The 13,124-nt window shown below is 41.9% G+C and overlaps 1 protein-coding gene across 1 annotated transcript in view; it reads left to right on the top strand.

Annotated features, from left to right (window-relative positions):
* Nucleotides 1–8,647, top strand: part of cdin1 (CDAN1 interacting nuclease 1) — a 59,142-nt gene extending 50,495 nt beyond the window's left edge. Inside the window, exon 12 of the mRNA XM_074692055.1 lies at nucleotides 7,735–8,647. Coding sequence (XP_074548156.1) covers nucleotides 7,735–7,891 — 157 coding nt within the window. The 3' untranslated portion in view covers nucleotides 7,892–8,647. The remainder of the gene's footprint in view (nucleotides 1–7,734) is intronic.
* The last annotated feature ends 4,477 nt before the right edge of the window (nucleotides 8,648–13,124 follow it).

Below are 13,124 nucleotides of genomic sequence, written 5' to 3'. Positions count from 1 at the left end.
GAGCTCTGACCGTCTGAATGTTAACCCTCACACAGCCAGAGAATAACACAGACTGAGAAAGAGTGTAATTACCTTTATATTAGAAAGGCCTTATTCAGAAGTGATGCTAAGTGTGGGTAACTCCAACCCAACTTTAGCGTCGGCTCTCATCATAGAGCTGTCATCATGTATTGTGGTGTCACATACAGGGTTCTCAGTACTGTTGAAACCAACTCCTTAACAGGAACCAGACAAAGTCGGACCACACCTTGTTTGCTTTAGCTCTACATCCAAAACAGACCATCCTGTGTCACAGCGTGTTAGACTGTGACGCCATAGATTTAAGAGAGGGGACCGGCACACAGAACGTACGCTTGTCCCTCAGAAACATGGTGCTAATGCGCTGTGTGACATGCTTAGTTAAGGAACTTAACTTTTTTGTTTTTGTCTGGAAGATGTTTGAGAAGCATGATATTGAACAAAAACATCCAAACCAGAACCAAATGGCGTTGTGATTCAGTATTTCCCTCCTCTCCCCCAGCATCACTGGTATCTTCTACATTTTGCTTTTAAAATTGGACTACAGCAGATGTTTATTTGCTCATGGGCTCATTCACCTAATCAGGTGTTGGCCAAGTTATCAGTCAGTTGATGGGTATGGAGTATCTCAGATACTCTGTGTGTGTCAGTGTGTAAAGTGATAAGACTAATGTGAGAAGTTGGTTGAGGTGTGGGAGGTGAGGAGGAATGAGATCAGATAGAGTGGTGGTTTGATAAAATTAAAAAGGGGTTAAATCTGCTTTTGTTCAAATCTTACTTTTAGTTGTTACAATGTTTTTTTTTCCTACATTTTTTGCTGTGTTCCATAAGGTCAATAATCACTATGGACATGTATATTGATAAAAGTTTGTGTTTACTCACTAAGTACACAGAATGTTGGAGACCAATCGACCACTCAATCAAATTCTATTTACGGACTATCTGTGTCCACTAAGAAGCTTCAAGCCAAAACCTTTACCTCATCCAAATGCACACAAAGCTAGATTAAGTTTAGAGTTTCCAGTATAGCTGCTGCTGTCAATATGCTTTAAAACACTGTATCACAAACCAATGGGTGATGTCATAGAGACTACTTAGACTTATTGTCATTGCACAAATTACACAGGTGTACATTTGGAATGAAATGTCATTGCATGGCTTCCTGAGTGTTGTCAGGCAATGAATACAATATGAATTGAAAAACAAAAATATTATTGACATAAATATTGACATGGAATATTGCACAAAAATAGCAGCAGACGAACCATCTATATATTTTACCGTCCATAGTCAAAAAACTTTAAAAACTGAGTCCTTCTGGACTACATTTAGTTGTATTACATGAAAAAGGGATAGAAATAATTGTAATGTTAGCATTAGCAGCAAAGAAATTTAAATATAAATATAAAAGTGATAACAATACCTATTCGTTCAATTCCATTTGTCATTTATGAACTTTAACTACATAACAATACATTAAAATGACTGACTTCCCAAATATTTTTACGTGATTGATAAAATGAACATTTGGGAAAAAAAGGTATTTTTAAGAAACATTTCTTTGCAGTCTTTGTGATATGAAGATGACATTAGACATAAATGCAAAATGCTGTTTTATTTGAAAACAGAATTTCATCCGTTTTAATCAAAACAGTGTGAAAGACTGGCCATGGGCCTCCATCTGAAAGCTACAATTTCAGAGGGAAAAAAATCTGCTTTGTTGCTTTAAATTTATCAGCATTCATATTCTAAGAATGATGAAATTGTGATTAACTGCACAGCCTCTCTCTCCTCAGGCTTAAATTTCAGGTGCTGTGTGTGTCTGTGTGTGTTTTTCCGGTGGGTCATGGAGCAGAGGGCTTGTCCTGCCACTAAGGTTACCATGGTTGCTGTGGTTACCAGATAAAGCAGTGGGATCCTTTAGTCCCTGTTCTGCTATCTGTTATCTCGCATCAGTGAGCGCAAATTAGCTTCTAGTGCAACATGCGACTCCCAGCACACCGCCTTGACCTGACCTCCCACACCCTTCATACTCACACATTACACCTCCACACCTCCATGTTAAACCCCTCTCTACAATACACAGACATACCTACACATAAAACATTCTCTGTACCTCCAACAGGGACAAAGATGAACCACATCCTCGTCACATTCTTGTTAGTGACAGAAAACATAAAAATGTTGAGGATTACACTAGATGGAAGTTGTTGTTTGATTTTTATTGCCCTCTATACCACCCTAACAATGATGCTGCATCTACTTTGTATTTGAATTTCGCATTCCTATGCAGTATCAAACTTTAACTGGCCCACAAAATAAAAGAAGAAGCTCTTCTTTTCTTAGCTCTATTTTTGTTGATTACTTGTGAGAGGTTAACTTTTCTATTCAGCTTCACGGTAGTTTGCACAATATATTTACCTCCATGTTGATAGGCACCCCTTAAAGCCTTGAAATACTCTTTGTGTATGAGGTGTGTTATTCAGACATCTTCTCCACCAGGACGGTTATGACTGCTATTGAATCAAAATACACAAACTAGAAGTATTGACACCAGAAGAAGGACTGTATCACTCAACATGCAGTCATTAGATCATTGCCCAACCATCTTTTAAATACCAAATATATAAACTCAACACAACCATCAAAAAAAGGATAAATCTTTATTTACAACTGTTACTTCAGTCCCTCCAGAAAGTTACCAGGTTACAAAAATTAGTTCAAAGAAAATTCAACCAATCCTTGTCTTTGCAGTTTTATCAGCTCATTGAAACGTTCCACAAATTTAAACAACCATAACACTTCATTTGCACCCTCAAAATCACTTCTTTGTTATCAAATGTAATCATATTTGATTGGCTGACATTGCATTAAATTATATCGAATGGCTCTCCATTACCAGAATATTTTGGAACTAGGGCCATATAATGACTGGTCTTTATTAAAATAAAATGTTGATATCACTTTGAAAACTAGGAAAACCACTCAGAGAGCGCAGACCTCTGCTAAGCATACTGTGATTGTCACCAACACTTGAGTCCTACCTTAATGTTATACTCCCTTTCAGCAGACTGTCTGCTACAACTTGGTGTTAGTTGTAGGTTTGTACGATAATTTGTTACCTGACAGTGTTGAAAATGATGATGACCCAGTACATATTTCATAAACTGGATCTTAGTATCCAGAATATTACCAGGATCTGGATCGTACTTTTACATCTGTCAGAAATTATGGTGATCTTGTCTTGTATTGTTTTGCAAAGCAATCCGACCATTTATGGTGGAGTTATATACACATATGGTGAAAACAGCCCTATCTCACAATGATAAAGAATCCTTCAAAAAAATCCTGGATCCAGACAGTGACCCAGATCACCTCCAAAATTTGAATACTCATTCCTTATCTCATTTTGAACATTTTCTGAAAATTCCATCGAGATCCGTTTGTTACTTTTTGAGTTATGTTGTTCACAGACAGACAAACTCTCCCAAAAACGTAACGTCCTTGGCGGAGGTAATTGGAAGACTATAACGTATGTTATACTGTATTTCTAGTTGGTTTATAGTAGGGGGTAGTAATAGTTCTTTTGTTGGCCACCATCTGACGTACTCCATATAATAGATGGAGGAGAAGACAACTCAGTTGACCACTACCAAGCCTTTTACCCCAGTGGATGGCTTCAAATTCAGCACTAATCAAGTCAAAGGAGATGACAGATAACAGTGCGGTACTCTACCTGACCCCCCTAAAAAGTGTCCTTGACAGTGACATATTTTTGATTTTTTAAGAAGCAAAAAAGAAAGAAAAGACAGAGCATTTGGAAAATTAAAGAGCTGAAGACATGATCAGTCATACTACATTGATTTATAAGCTGACTGTGGTCTCCGTCCTGGCATCAGCTACTGAGTTTGATTTAGTTGGCCTTTTTTGTTTACATCTGTTGACTATTCATCTAGGTGCCATTGTACTGAGGTGTGTCAACTAAAATCCGAAAAAACTCTTTTGTTGCTACAATAAAATAACCACATTCTCTCTGAAGAGCTAACTTGAGCAGATCAGCACATATGTGACATTTGTAAGTTTTGTTATTAAGTGGACAATCCCCTCAATGCACAAAACACTTCAGAAAGATTAGGGTACTTTGAGATTTTTCTGTCATGTGCACTTCTTTACAAAAAAAAAAAAATCAGGGCACTTTTTGGTGAGCTTACTCAGAATACTTAGCTCTATATGCTCTAAAGATTTCAGATCTCAGACATTACAAAATGCATAGCAGGTTTTATTGAAAAAAATGTGCTAAATCAGCATGGACTGACTATGAAAACAACATTTTCCCCATCTTTCTCTGTCTGCATACTTTCTCCGTCCAACACAGAAACTTTTATTCCTCTCCACCCCTCACCCCCATCACTCTGGATACTTTCCTTTAAAAAAAAAACTTGAGCAGGTTCCATACCTGTATTTCAGGGAGCAGAGAAAAGACGGACTTAAGCTAAATGTTGGCAGCGCTTTAGTGTTCCTACCTTGTGACCTGATGTATGGATGCTGGAAACAAAGAGGTCTTTGTAGGGGGACCTCAGAGACACAGAGTTCACCCTCAGGTAGAGACTTACGCTGTCTAAATCATTGCTGCAGCGTTTGTTTAAAACGGGCCAGCGTGGCTATGTAAAATGAAGTGACGGTGTTTTAAAGCGGGGCGTAAATTCGTCTTGATTTTATTGATAATTCATCATGTAGTGTAATGTGTTTTGGCAGAGGTGCTCAGCCTCCAGTTTTTCCTAAAGCTTTTTCTCACCAAATGTGGCAGATTAAATTAGCCTTGACATGTGTGTTGGGTACAAAGGTAAAATGCTGACTTCTTTTGTGTATGAGTGGTGGTGGTGGGGCGGGCTGTCTGACCTTCTGCACCTCGGGCTTCTCAACAGATGAGAAAAGCAAAAATAAGAAACAGAAGAGCTGAATGGTTGTATTCTTATTTCTTTTTGCAGCTATGTATTTGTAGAGCTGTACATTTAGGATGCTTCAGTCACATGACTCTATCTGTGTGTGCATGTGTGTGCGGGCAGACACTAATAACAAACCCTCTCCTCTATTCAAGCTTTTTTTTGTGTGTGTGTGTTTCTCTGAGTGCCTTGCTCTCATTAAGCTGCCGTTGCAAGCTGCTTGGCACCTGCTTGAAAACGCAACCACCAACCGCTCATTAACACTAACCAAAGCGTGGCTGGCAGCCGCAATCCACGCCCCGGCTCGTCAAGTGGCCGCCGTGCTGAAATTAGCTACATTTCACAAACAATTTCACCGACTCGTTACGTTGTTAGGTGTTTATTGGAAGATGGCTGACTCTGACTAGGCGAGGTGATGTGTGTAATAGGCACACACGCCAGCTTAAGATGCACCAGCCCGTATAATAAACCATAATAAATTCACCCACAAATTTGAAACGAACTTCCTCTCACTTCCTAAAACTCCAACTTCAGAGGGACTGTGCTGTGGGGAAGAAAGGGTTATACGCTGTGTGTTTTTACTTTTTCTTTTGAGTCTCATACTGTAGCCATCAGGCTCAGTCTCTGCCTCCTGACCGCTCACTCCCCCTTCAGTGTTATTCTTCCAAGTCTCAGATTTTTACCTCAAGGTCCCCGTACTATTGACTTGTATTAATTCTGAGTAGGATTCAAAGTCCATTTATTTTCTTTACTGTATGGAAAGGCCTTGGTGACACGGCCCCCCTGTGTTTATAATTTTGCTTGTTTCAATTTGTGCTCGGCGTCCCTTGACAGACCCGAGACATGATGTATCGTGCACCACCGCCTTATCTGTTGATGTACAGTTTTAACCTTTTTCAGAAGGTTGCCTCTCTGCACTCTGAGCAGACGAGTCTCCTGGTTTTTTTTTCAGTTTTTCATGTGGCTCAATCCGCCTCACGGGAAATACATACAGCTCTGCGGCTGAATAAAAAGAAGAGCATAACCCCTTTTCCAAAGTCATCTAATGTAAATGTTTAGGTTTTGTTTCCATAACATTTCCATATTAAGAGTTGGCGGTCGTGTGCAGAGCTGGACCGCTGCAGACCGTGGGGGCTCGAGCAAGAAAAGAAGACTGAGCCGTGTGTGTGACTTTGCGGTGAACTTTCAGCGTGCATCTGTGGGCTTTCTCCAGGGCTGTTAGCTTTGGCCTGTTTGCTCACAGATACAGCACCGTAAATCACACACTGTAAAACGCAGAATGCGTGGATGGGGCGCAGAAGCATGTACTGCTGCGAGGGCCTCTCGAAGGGAGTGTGTGCGTGTAGAGTCAAATTATTCTGTGCATGTGTCTGTCTCCATACAGGTTCTCAATGCAGAACATGCACCGCCTCAAGGCCTAGTCAACACAGCACAGTCGACACATTTAGCCGGCAATGTCACGACAACTGATTCTTGCGCTTCATAATTTATGAGGTTGAGATACCTTGTCAAACTTGTAAGGTCATCAATCTGGATATAAACTTGTAAATTATGCTCGTAAAGAAGACTAAAGATTCCCATCATCATAATTAAAGAACACCTCTGTGTGTTTGTATTTTAATATGTAATGATTGATCACACGTTTGAGGTTTTATGTACATTACCTTGGCACTGAATTTCTGTAGCTTCCTGCGGCTCTTTGCTCAGCTTCCTGCCTGTGGTCCCCAGAGGCCCCCACAACGTTGTTAACTGTCCGAGGATATAGAGTGTCTGGGAGCTGAGCGCCGTCAAACCCCTCTGAATGTGGGAGCTTTGGTGCTCTTCGTTCAGAGTTCAACTGTGACATGTCTTTATGCATGGCAGCTAATGTTCAAAGAATAGGTATGATCTATATGAGGCAGAGAGGGGCCACCGGTGGCTCTTTGGGGCATAATAAATAGCTGGAAAGATGATTTATTGCCTTTGTGAGCAAAAGTAGAGAAAAAAAGACTAACATATCCCCTGTGAAGAACTATGCTTTTTAATTGTTTCTGCACCTTTCAGCAGACCTTGAGGTGTACAGTAGCTACAGTGTCTATAAAACACAAAAGCAGGGAGATGAGCCAAAGGAGAGAACAAAAAGAAAGACCCAGGAAAAAATATTTTAAATAGCCTAAACTGGATAACAGACACTCTTTGCGCTCTATTATTTATAGATTTTAGGAGCTGAAGTGTCTGCCAACTGAGGCAAAGTTTCTTTGGCTTTCAAAGTTACAGAAACAGCTGGACTCCGCAGGATTGGCTAACGTTATCCACCAGATGCGGTGTGTTTAGTCTCAGACTTCGTGTTGAACTCTGCGTGTGACGTGCCAAAGGCTTCCAATGACAGGATGCCGGGGCCTTGGTTTAGTTTAGAGCTTTGTTATTTCACAGATTATTGTTATTTCACTGCCATTGTAATGTGATCGAGTGTGTATCACCCTGTCAGACAGATCTTAATCTTCCCGGCGGCTTTTTTTGTCTTTGATTCTTTACATGTTTCCTGGACGGTGATCAAAGGAAAATACCTCAGCGACCTTATCTCTCAAAGATCAATCACACTACTGTCCCATATTTCTCTCTCTTTACTTACTTATTCCTGCTTTTTGTTATCCCTTCCAAATCCAAAGACAACAGCTGTAGGCACCGTGCAGATATGAATTTAACAAGCAACAACATAACTCATTCATAGCTGCCCGGTATGACAGTGAAGATGTTCTTATGTAAACCCCACTTTGTGTCTTTTGTTTTGCAGATTTGGTCCTGGCCTTGTGATCTACTGGTACGGTTTCATAGAGGAGCTGGACTGCCAGAGAGACAGAGGCATCCTGCTCAAAGACTGCTTCCCCACAGATATTGTCACCTTGTGTCATGCAGCCCCGCAGGACTCTGTGCCACAGGAGCAGGAGTAAAGACAAAGGAGTGAGAGAAGATTTAAAAGAACTTTAAAAAAAGGAAAAAGCATGACAGGAAGGAGAGAGGAAGGCAAGGAGGCAGGGAAGGGTAAGAACAAGGGTGGATACCGAGATCCGGAAGCAATTTGGCTTTCCTGCAGAGTGAGACTCCTGGCAAAAATTTGCCCTGAACTCCACCTGACCCTGTGTCTCTGTCTGGTCTTCCTCCCTCTCGCTCCTTTTACTGCCTCAAAGCTACCACACGCTAACACACACCAGTGTTCTGTACATCTGACAGCACAGGGTCAGATTCATACCTGTGTGCAAAAAAAAAAAAAAAAACACCCCTGCAGGCTTTCCTGGTTGTGGTCAGCTCCTGGCCCCTGGATGGCCCCCTCACAGCCAGGGTGAGAGCCGGGCCAAAGCAGGACATTCGGGCCATCCTTATCACAGCCAAAGCCCTGGCCTTTGTCACTCCTTCCTCCTCCGCTCCGTCGGCAGATAAGAGAGGTGCGGTCCGCAGGGCTGAGTGGACGGCTGGCTCTCACCTGCGTCACTCAGTGCCCTCTCACTGGCTCTGCGGGAGAGGAAACAGGATCGTTTCAGATTAGAGCTGCTCTCCCTCTCTCTGACCTTTTTCTCTCCAAGTTATAAACTGAGAGTGTGAAGCTAAATTTACTCAGAATCAACACTTTCTGTTTTCTTTCTGTTTTCTTCTTTGTGTCATTATCTTAATGGAATTAAATGGAATTACACAACCAAGCATGTTTATTTCATGCCAAAGTTGGTTTCAAGAACATTTTCTGTGTATTTATTTGACTAATTGGCTGATTATTTTGTATTTAAAAAGCAGGAAATAGAGTTTATTACCTTTGCCAAGGAGGTTGTATTTTGGGGAGAGTTTGTCTGTTTGTCTGTGAACAACATAACTCAAAAAGTAACAAATGGATCTTCATGAAATATTCAGGAAATGTTCAAAATGGGATAAGGAAGAAGTGGTTAAATTTTGGAGGTGATCCGGATCACCGTCTGATTCCAGGACTTTTTTTAAGGATTCTTAATCATTGTGAGATAGGGCTATTTTCACCAAATGTGTATATAACTCCTCCATAAATGGTCGGATTGCTTTGCAAAACAATACAAGACAAGGTCACCATCATTTCTGGCAGATGTTAAAGTATGATACAGATCCTGGCAATATTCTGGATACTAAGATCTGGAATATGAAATATGCACTGGGTCATCATCATTTTCAACACTTTTAAATGTCTCCACAGTGAGCTCCAAGCTAAGCAATGTGAGTGCTCACAGGTTTCTAAAAAAAAACAAACACCTGATGTCCACGATAAGGTGTGTGTGACAATCCAGCGGTCGTCTGTTGCACATCTTTACAGCTCGAGTTCTTTTTATGAGCAGACACCAATGGAAGAAACACAGCCCAGCGAGGAGGGAACCAGAAGAGAACATAAAGTTGAGTGATGCTTTTAGAGGTAGATATGCTCTGCCTATAGGGGGTCCCTGTCGTGTCCTCCTCTTTACGGCGCACAAAAACTTATAAGAGGAGGAAAAGTGAAAGTGTGAAGAACCTGCAGTCACTTTTTCGACCGATTTCATTTCACACACGTGCGTTGGTTTCTGGGACTTCTTTTGTGTTGGAGCAGAGAATTTGTTTTTCCTGCTCCAGTTCTGTTTGTTTCTATGTTTGTTCTGCACAGCTCACACAGTTAGAGAGATATGGTATGTGGGGGTTAAATACCACTCAAGTGTTGCATGATTTGTTACCCTTAAACCTCTAACCCTCAGCCGGCTCCCATCTAAGCCTTGATCCCTCCATGAGGAGGCCAATGGGTCACTGCGAGGTCGCCAGGCGGCCCTGGCTTCCTCTCTTCACCCCCCCTCCTTCACTCCATGTGGTACAAAACAACTGTCCCCATGTGTCCAGTTAAACTCAGCCCTATTGCCTGGCCATGGAATGCTTAGGCATCAGTTTATGGCTTCTGTTGCGCACAAAAACAGAGCTATTTTACTCTGTTGAATACGAACAGAAAAAAAAATGGAAAACAGCAGATTCAGTTCCTCCCAAGTTTTCAAGCCTTCCTGCCATTGTTTTCCAAGATGGCTGTCGCACAAAAGAGGAGCCAGGGTCAACTCCTATAAATTAAGTTCTGCACACAATGCAAACTAAATAGAGCTTTTTTTAAAATCCACTTCAAAGGCGGCTGCAGACGTCGGCGTCAGCTGATATTATTTCCATGATGTGAGTGCAAGAAAAAACTTCCGTCAATGATTTTTTGAGAGCCAGACATCTTTATTTTGTGTTTTCCTTGCCCTTGTCTCCCACCTCTTTTAGATTCATTGTTCTTGTCACAACAATGGGGCACAAATGCTCTCCAAATAAGGCCAGTTTAGAGGGGTCATATCCTGGGGCTGGGACACCAGTGCACTGGCTAAATGTGACCCTCAAGAGGCATCCAGTGAAAAACTCGACTTTCAGTTTGTTTTTATTCAAGGGTCTTCTTAGATACTGATTGATTTTGAATGAACAAGAACAAATGGAAAGTATTGTGTTTTGCTGTTACAATAATACCATTTAGGAGGATTTAGTTGCATGTGTTTTTTAGTATTTCAATATTGGTTTCATTTCTTAAACCTACGTCTCCCATGTGTCAGATTAGTTTGATGTAGTTCACAGCACCCACTCTGTTTGGCCGGGGCCCACAGGCTATTGGAAGTCTATTGGAAGTCACTTTCCACTCAGATGTACATCTTGGCCCAATCTCTTCCACATCCTGCTGTTTTATGCCTCTTCAGTCAAACTGCTAGACCACTGAGACACGAAGAACGAGAAACGAAGGACAGAGCGAAGGCTTGGTTCTATCCCTCCAGCAGACCACCAAACGGACTTCCTCCACGCTCCTGCGTTATTTATGTGGAGAGAGCTCTGGCCTGTTTCTGCCTCGGGCTGTGTAGTGCTTTTAGTCGAGATCCTCTCAGCCTCCCTCAGCCAGCGAGACATCACAGGGTGGAAATAAATAAAAGTTCTCCTGGAAGAGTTGAGAGCAGCCAGTTTGAAATTAAAAAAGGATTTTTTTAAGAGGGCTTGAATAACAGCACTGGGGGAAAACAGCAGCCTCTCTGCCCTGAGCTGAAGCAGATAGGAAGAGATTTTATTTTTAGGAAGCGCTGCCTGCTAATCAGAGGCTGTTATTTAAAAACAACAATGGAGCATGAGAAAAATGGTCTGGGGGATTTTAAAAGGCAACACAGTGGATGTTTGATTGACAGGACGGAGGGCAGATGGTATGTTTGAGGGAAACTGAACAAGTATGACACATTAACCCACTCAGAGGGACGGTGGGGGGAGATGTGGGGGCTAGTTTAGCGAGAGTTTGGAGACGTGTGAGTCAGTGTTGTTGTGGAACAAGAGGCAAAATGGCTGAGACAAAAAGAAAATCTGCTGGAAACACAGTCGATACTGAAGTTTTCAATTTTTGAAGCATAGAAACTTCACTACATAAGATAATTCATAAAACACAATGTGCTGCATTTCAGTGTGTTACTTAAAGTTGGATTATGTTGCGTTACAATTGCGATGCGAAACACTAGAGAGCATTAAGATATGTCATGTTACGCCACAGTAGTATGAATAAATAATTACAATAAAATAAATGATTCACATGTAAATACAGAAGCAACCACCAAATAAAACCACTTACATTTTTTTACATTGCCCATATTACACATGTTCTGAGTAATCTATGACATGAATAAGAGAAGAATTTAAGAACACCAAGCTTGGCAGTGGAAGCCAAAATACCTCAGATTGTGAACCTAGCTAAAGAGAAAGGTGTTGACTGGGCTACGTGCTAATTGAGGTATTACATTTAGATTCATGCCCTCATTTGTGTAACCAATACCTTCAAATAAATCCAGGAAACATATTTGGAGTTCCTTCCAGTGAGACCTGATCCACCATGTCTCTGTGGTCATCGCTGCGGGTCCTGACTTTGGCCAAGGTGTCACACATCAGCCGTACTTTACAGAAGCTATATTTGTGTGTTCAGCTTTGATTCCCTGTCTGTGTTTTAACTTGTATTGTCAAGGATAGAAAGGAGGAAGGGAACCCTGTGGAAGAGAGGAAAGAAAGCTCTAGAGAGCGTGCATTTGTGGTTAGAACCACAGGGGTGACAGCCAGCACGGAGGCCGCCTGCTCCAGCGTCGGCCACTGGAAAGGTCAGCCCCCCCTGAGTGGCATTTGGACCGTGACAGAAGTGACCCAGAAAGTGTGTCAAGTCCTGTTCTCAGTGAGGGTCCAGGGGAGGCTGGGTTGTGTCTGCACACACACACAGGTATAGGTACAGGCCAGCACAGGGACGGGCAGAAGAGGAGGAAGAGAACAGCAGGGGTAGGGGAGGAAAAGGCAGAAGCAGTGACATTCAAGAAGATTGGTGGAAAATATGACTGTGGAGGGAAAAAGGTTAGCTGTGAGAGTCCGGAGACAAATTTTAATTCAGCCAAAACAAACCCTGGCTCACTCTTTTTTCCTGTCCTCTATTTGTGAGCATGATTTCCTGATGAGTGCTGTCACAAGCTTGTTATGAAATAAGTGCACTCAAGAGGAGGTGGGGCTACTGTACACAGGATGGCGGTGTCCAGGGAGACAGGAGTAGCTGTTATGGGATGGTTCAGGCTTTGATCGGTGCTTGGAGCAAAAGCTTAAATCCAGGGCATGATCAGATCCACTAATCCATTTGATAACAGCAGAACTGTCGGCACGTTCAGAAGTAGCCTTGTATTTGTCAAAACACGCCATATGAATGCTCTCACATAACAACAAATCCTGGCTCGAAATCACAAGGATGAGACAAGTCCTCCATTATGTGTCGGCTGCTTCATTTTGGGAATTTTTAAAAGCGCAGATGTGATTGGTTATTTTATTGTATTGTTGCCATGAGTAACCTAATATTTTTGTGCTGGGAAACAGTGAAGCAGCCATTCAGCTAAAGAAGGAAAGAAGCAGAGAGGAAGATGTAGACTGCATAAACCTTTTCTTTCTCCTTTTTTTTCTTTGATGCTTTTCTCTGTCTAGTTTTTTTTGTGCTGAGCAATTAGATGTTTGGCTGTGAGCACTGTGCCAGCTCCAGTCCTCCTCAGCTTGAAAATTGTGGCCCATTTATCACTTTTACAACTCATTTTCACCCCAAAACACTCCACTCCTGGGCTGGATAAAAACCTCACTGCTGCCATGTCC

Source organism: Halichoeres trimaculatus, unplaced genomic scaffold, assembly GCF_033239565.1.
Source record: "Halichoeres trimaculatus isolate MK-OKI-2021-1 unplaced genomic scaffold, fHalTri1.1 fHalTri1_scaffold_17, whole genome shotgun sequence".
Taxonomy (NCBI): Eukaryota; Metazoa; Chordata; class Actinopteri; order Labriformes; family Labridae; genus Halichoeres; species Halichoeres trimaculatus.
This window is presented reverse-complemented; position numbering and strand designations above follow the sequence as displayed.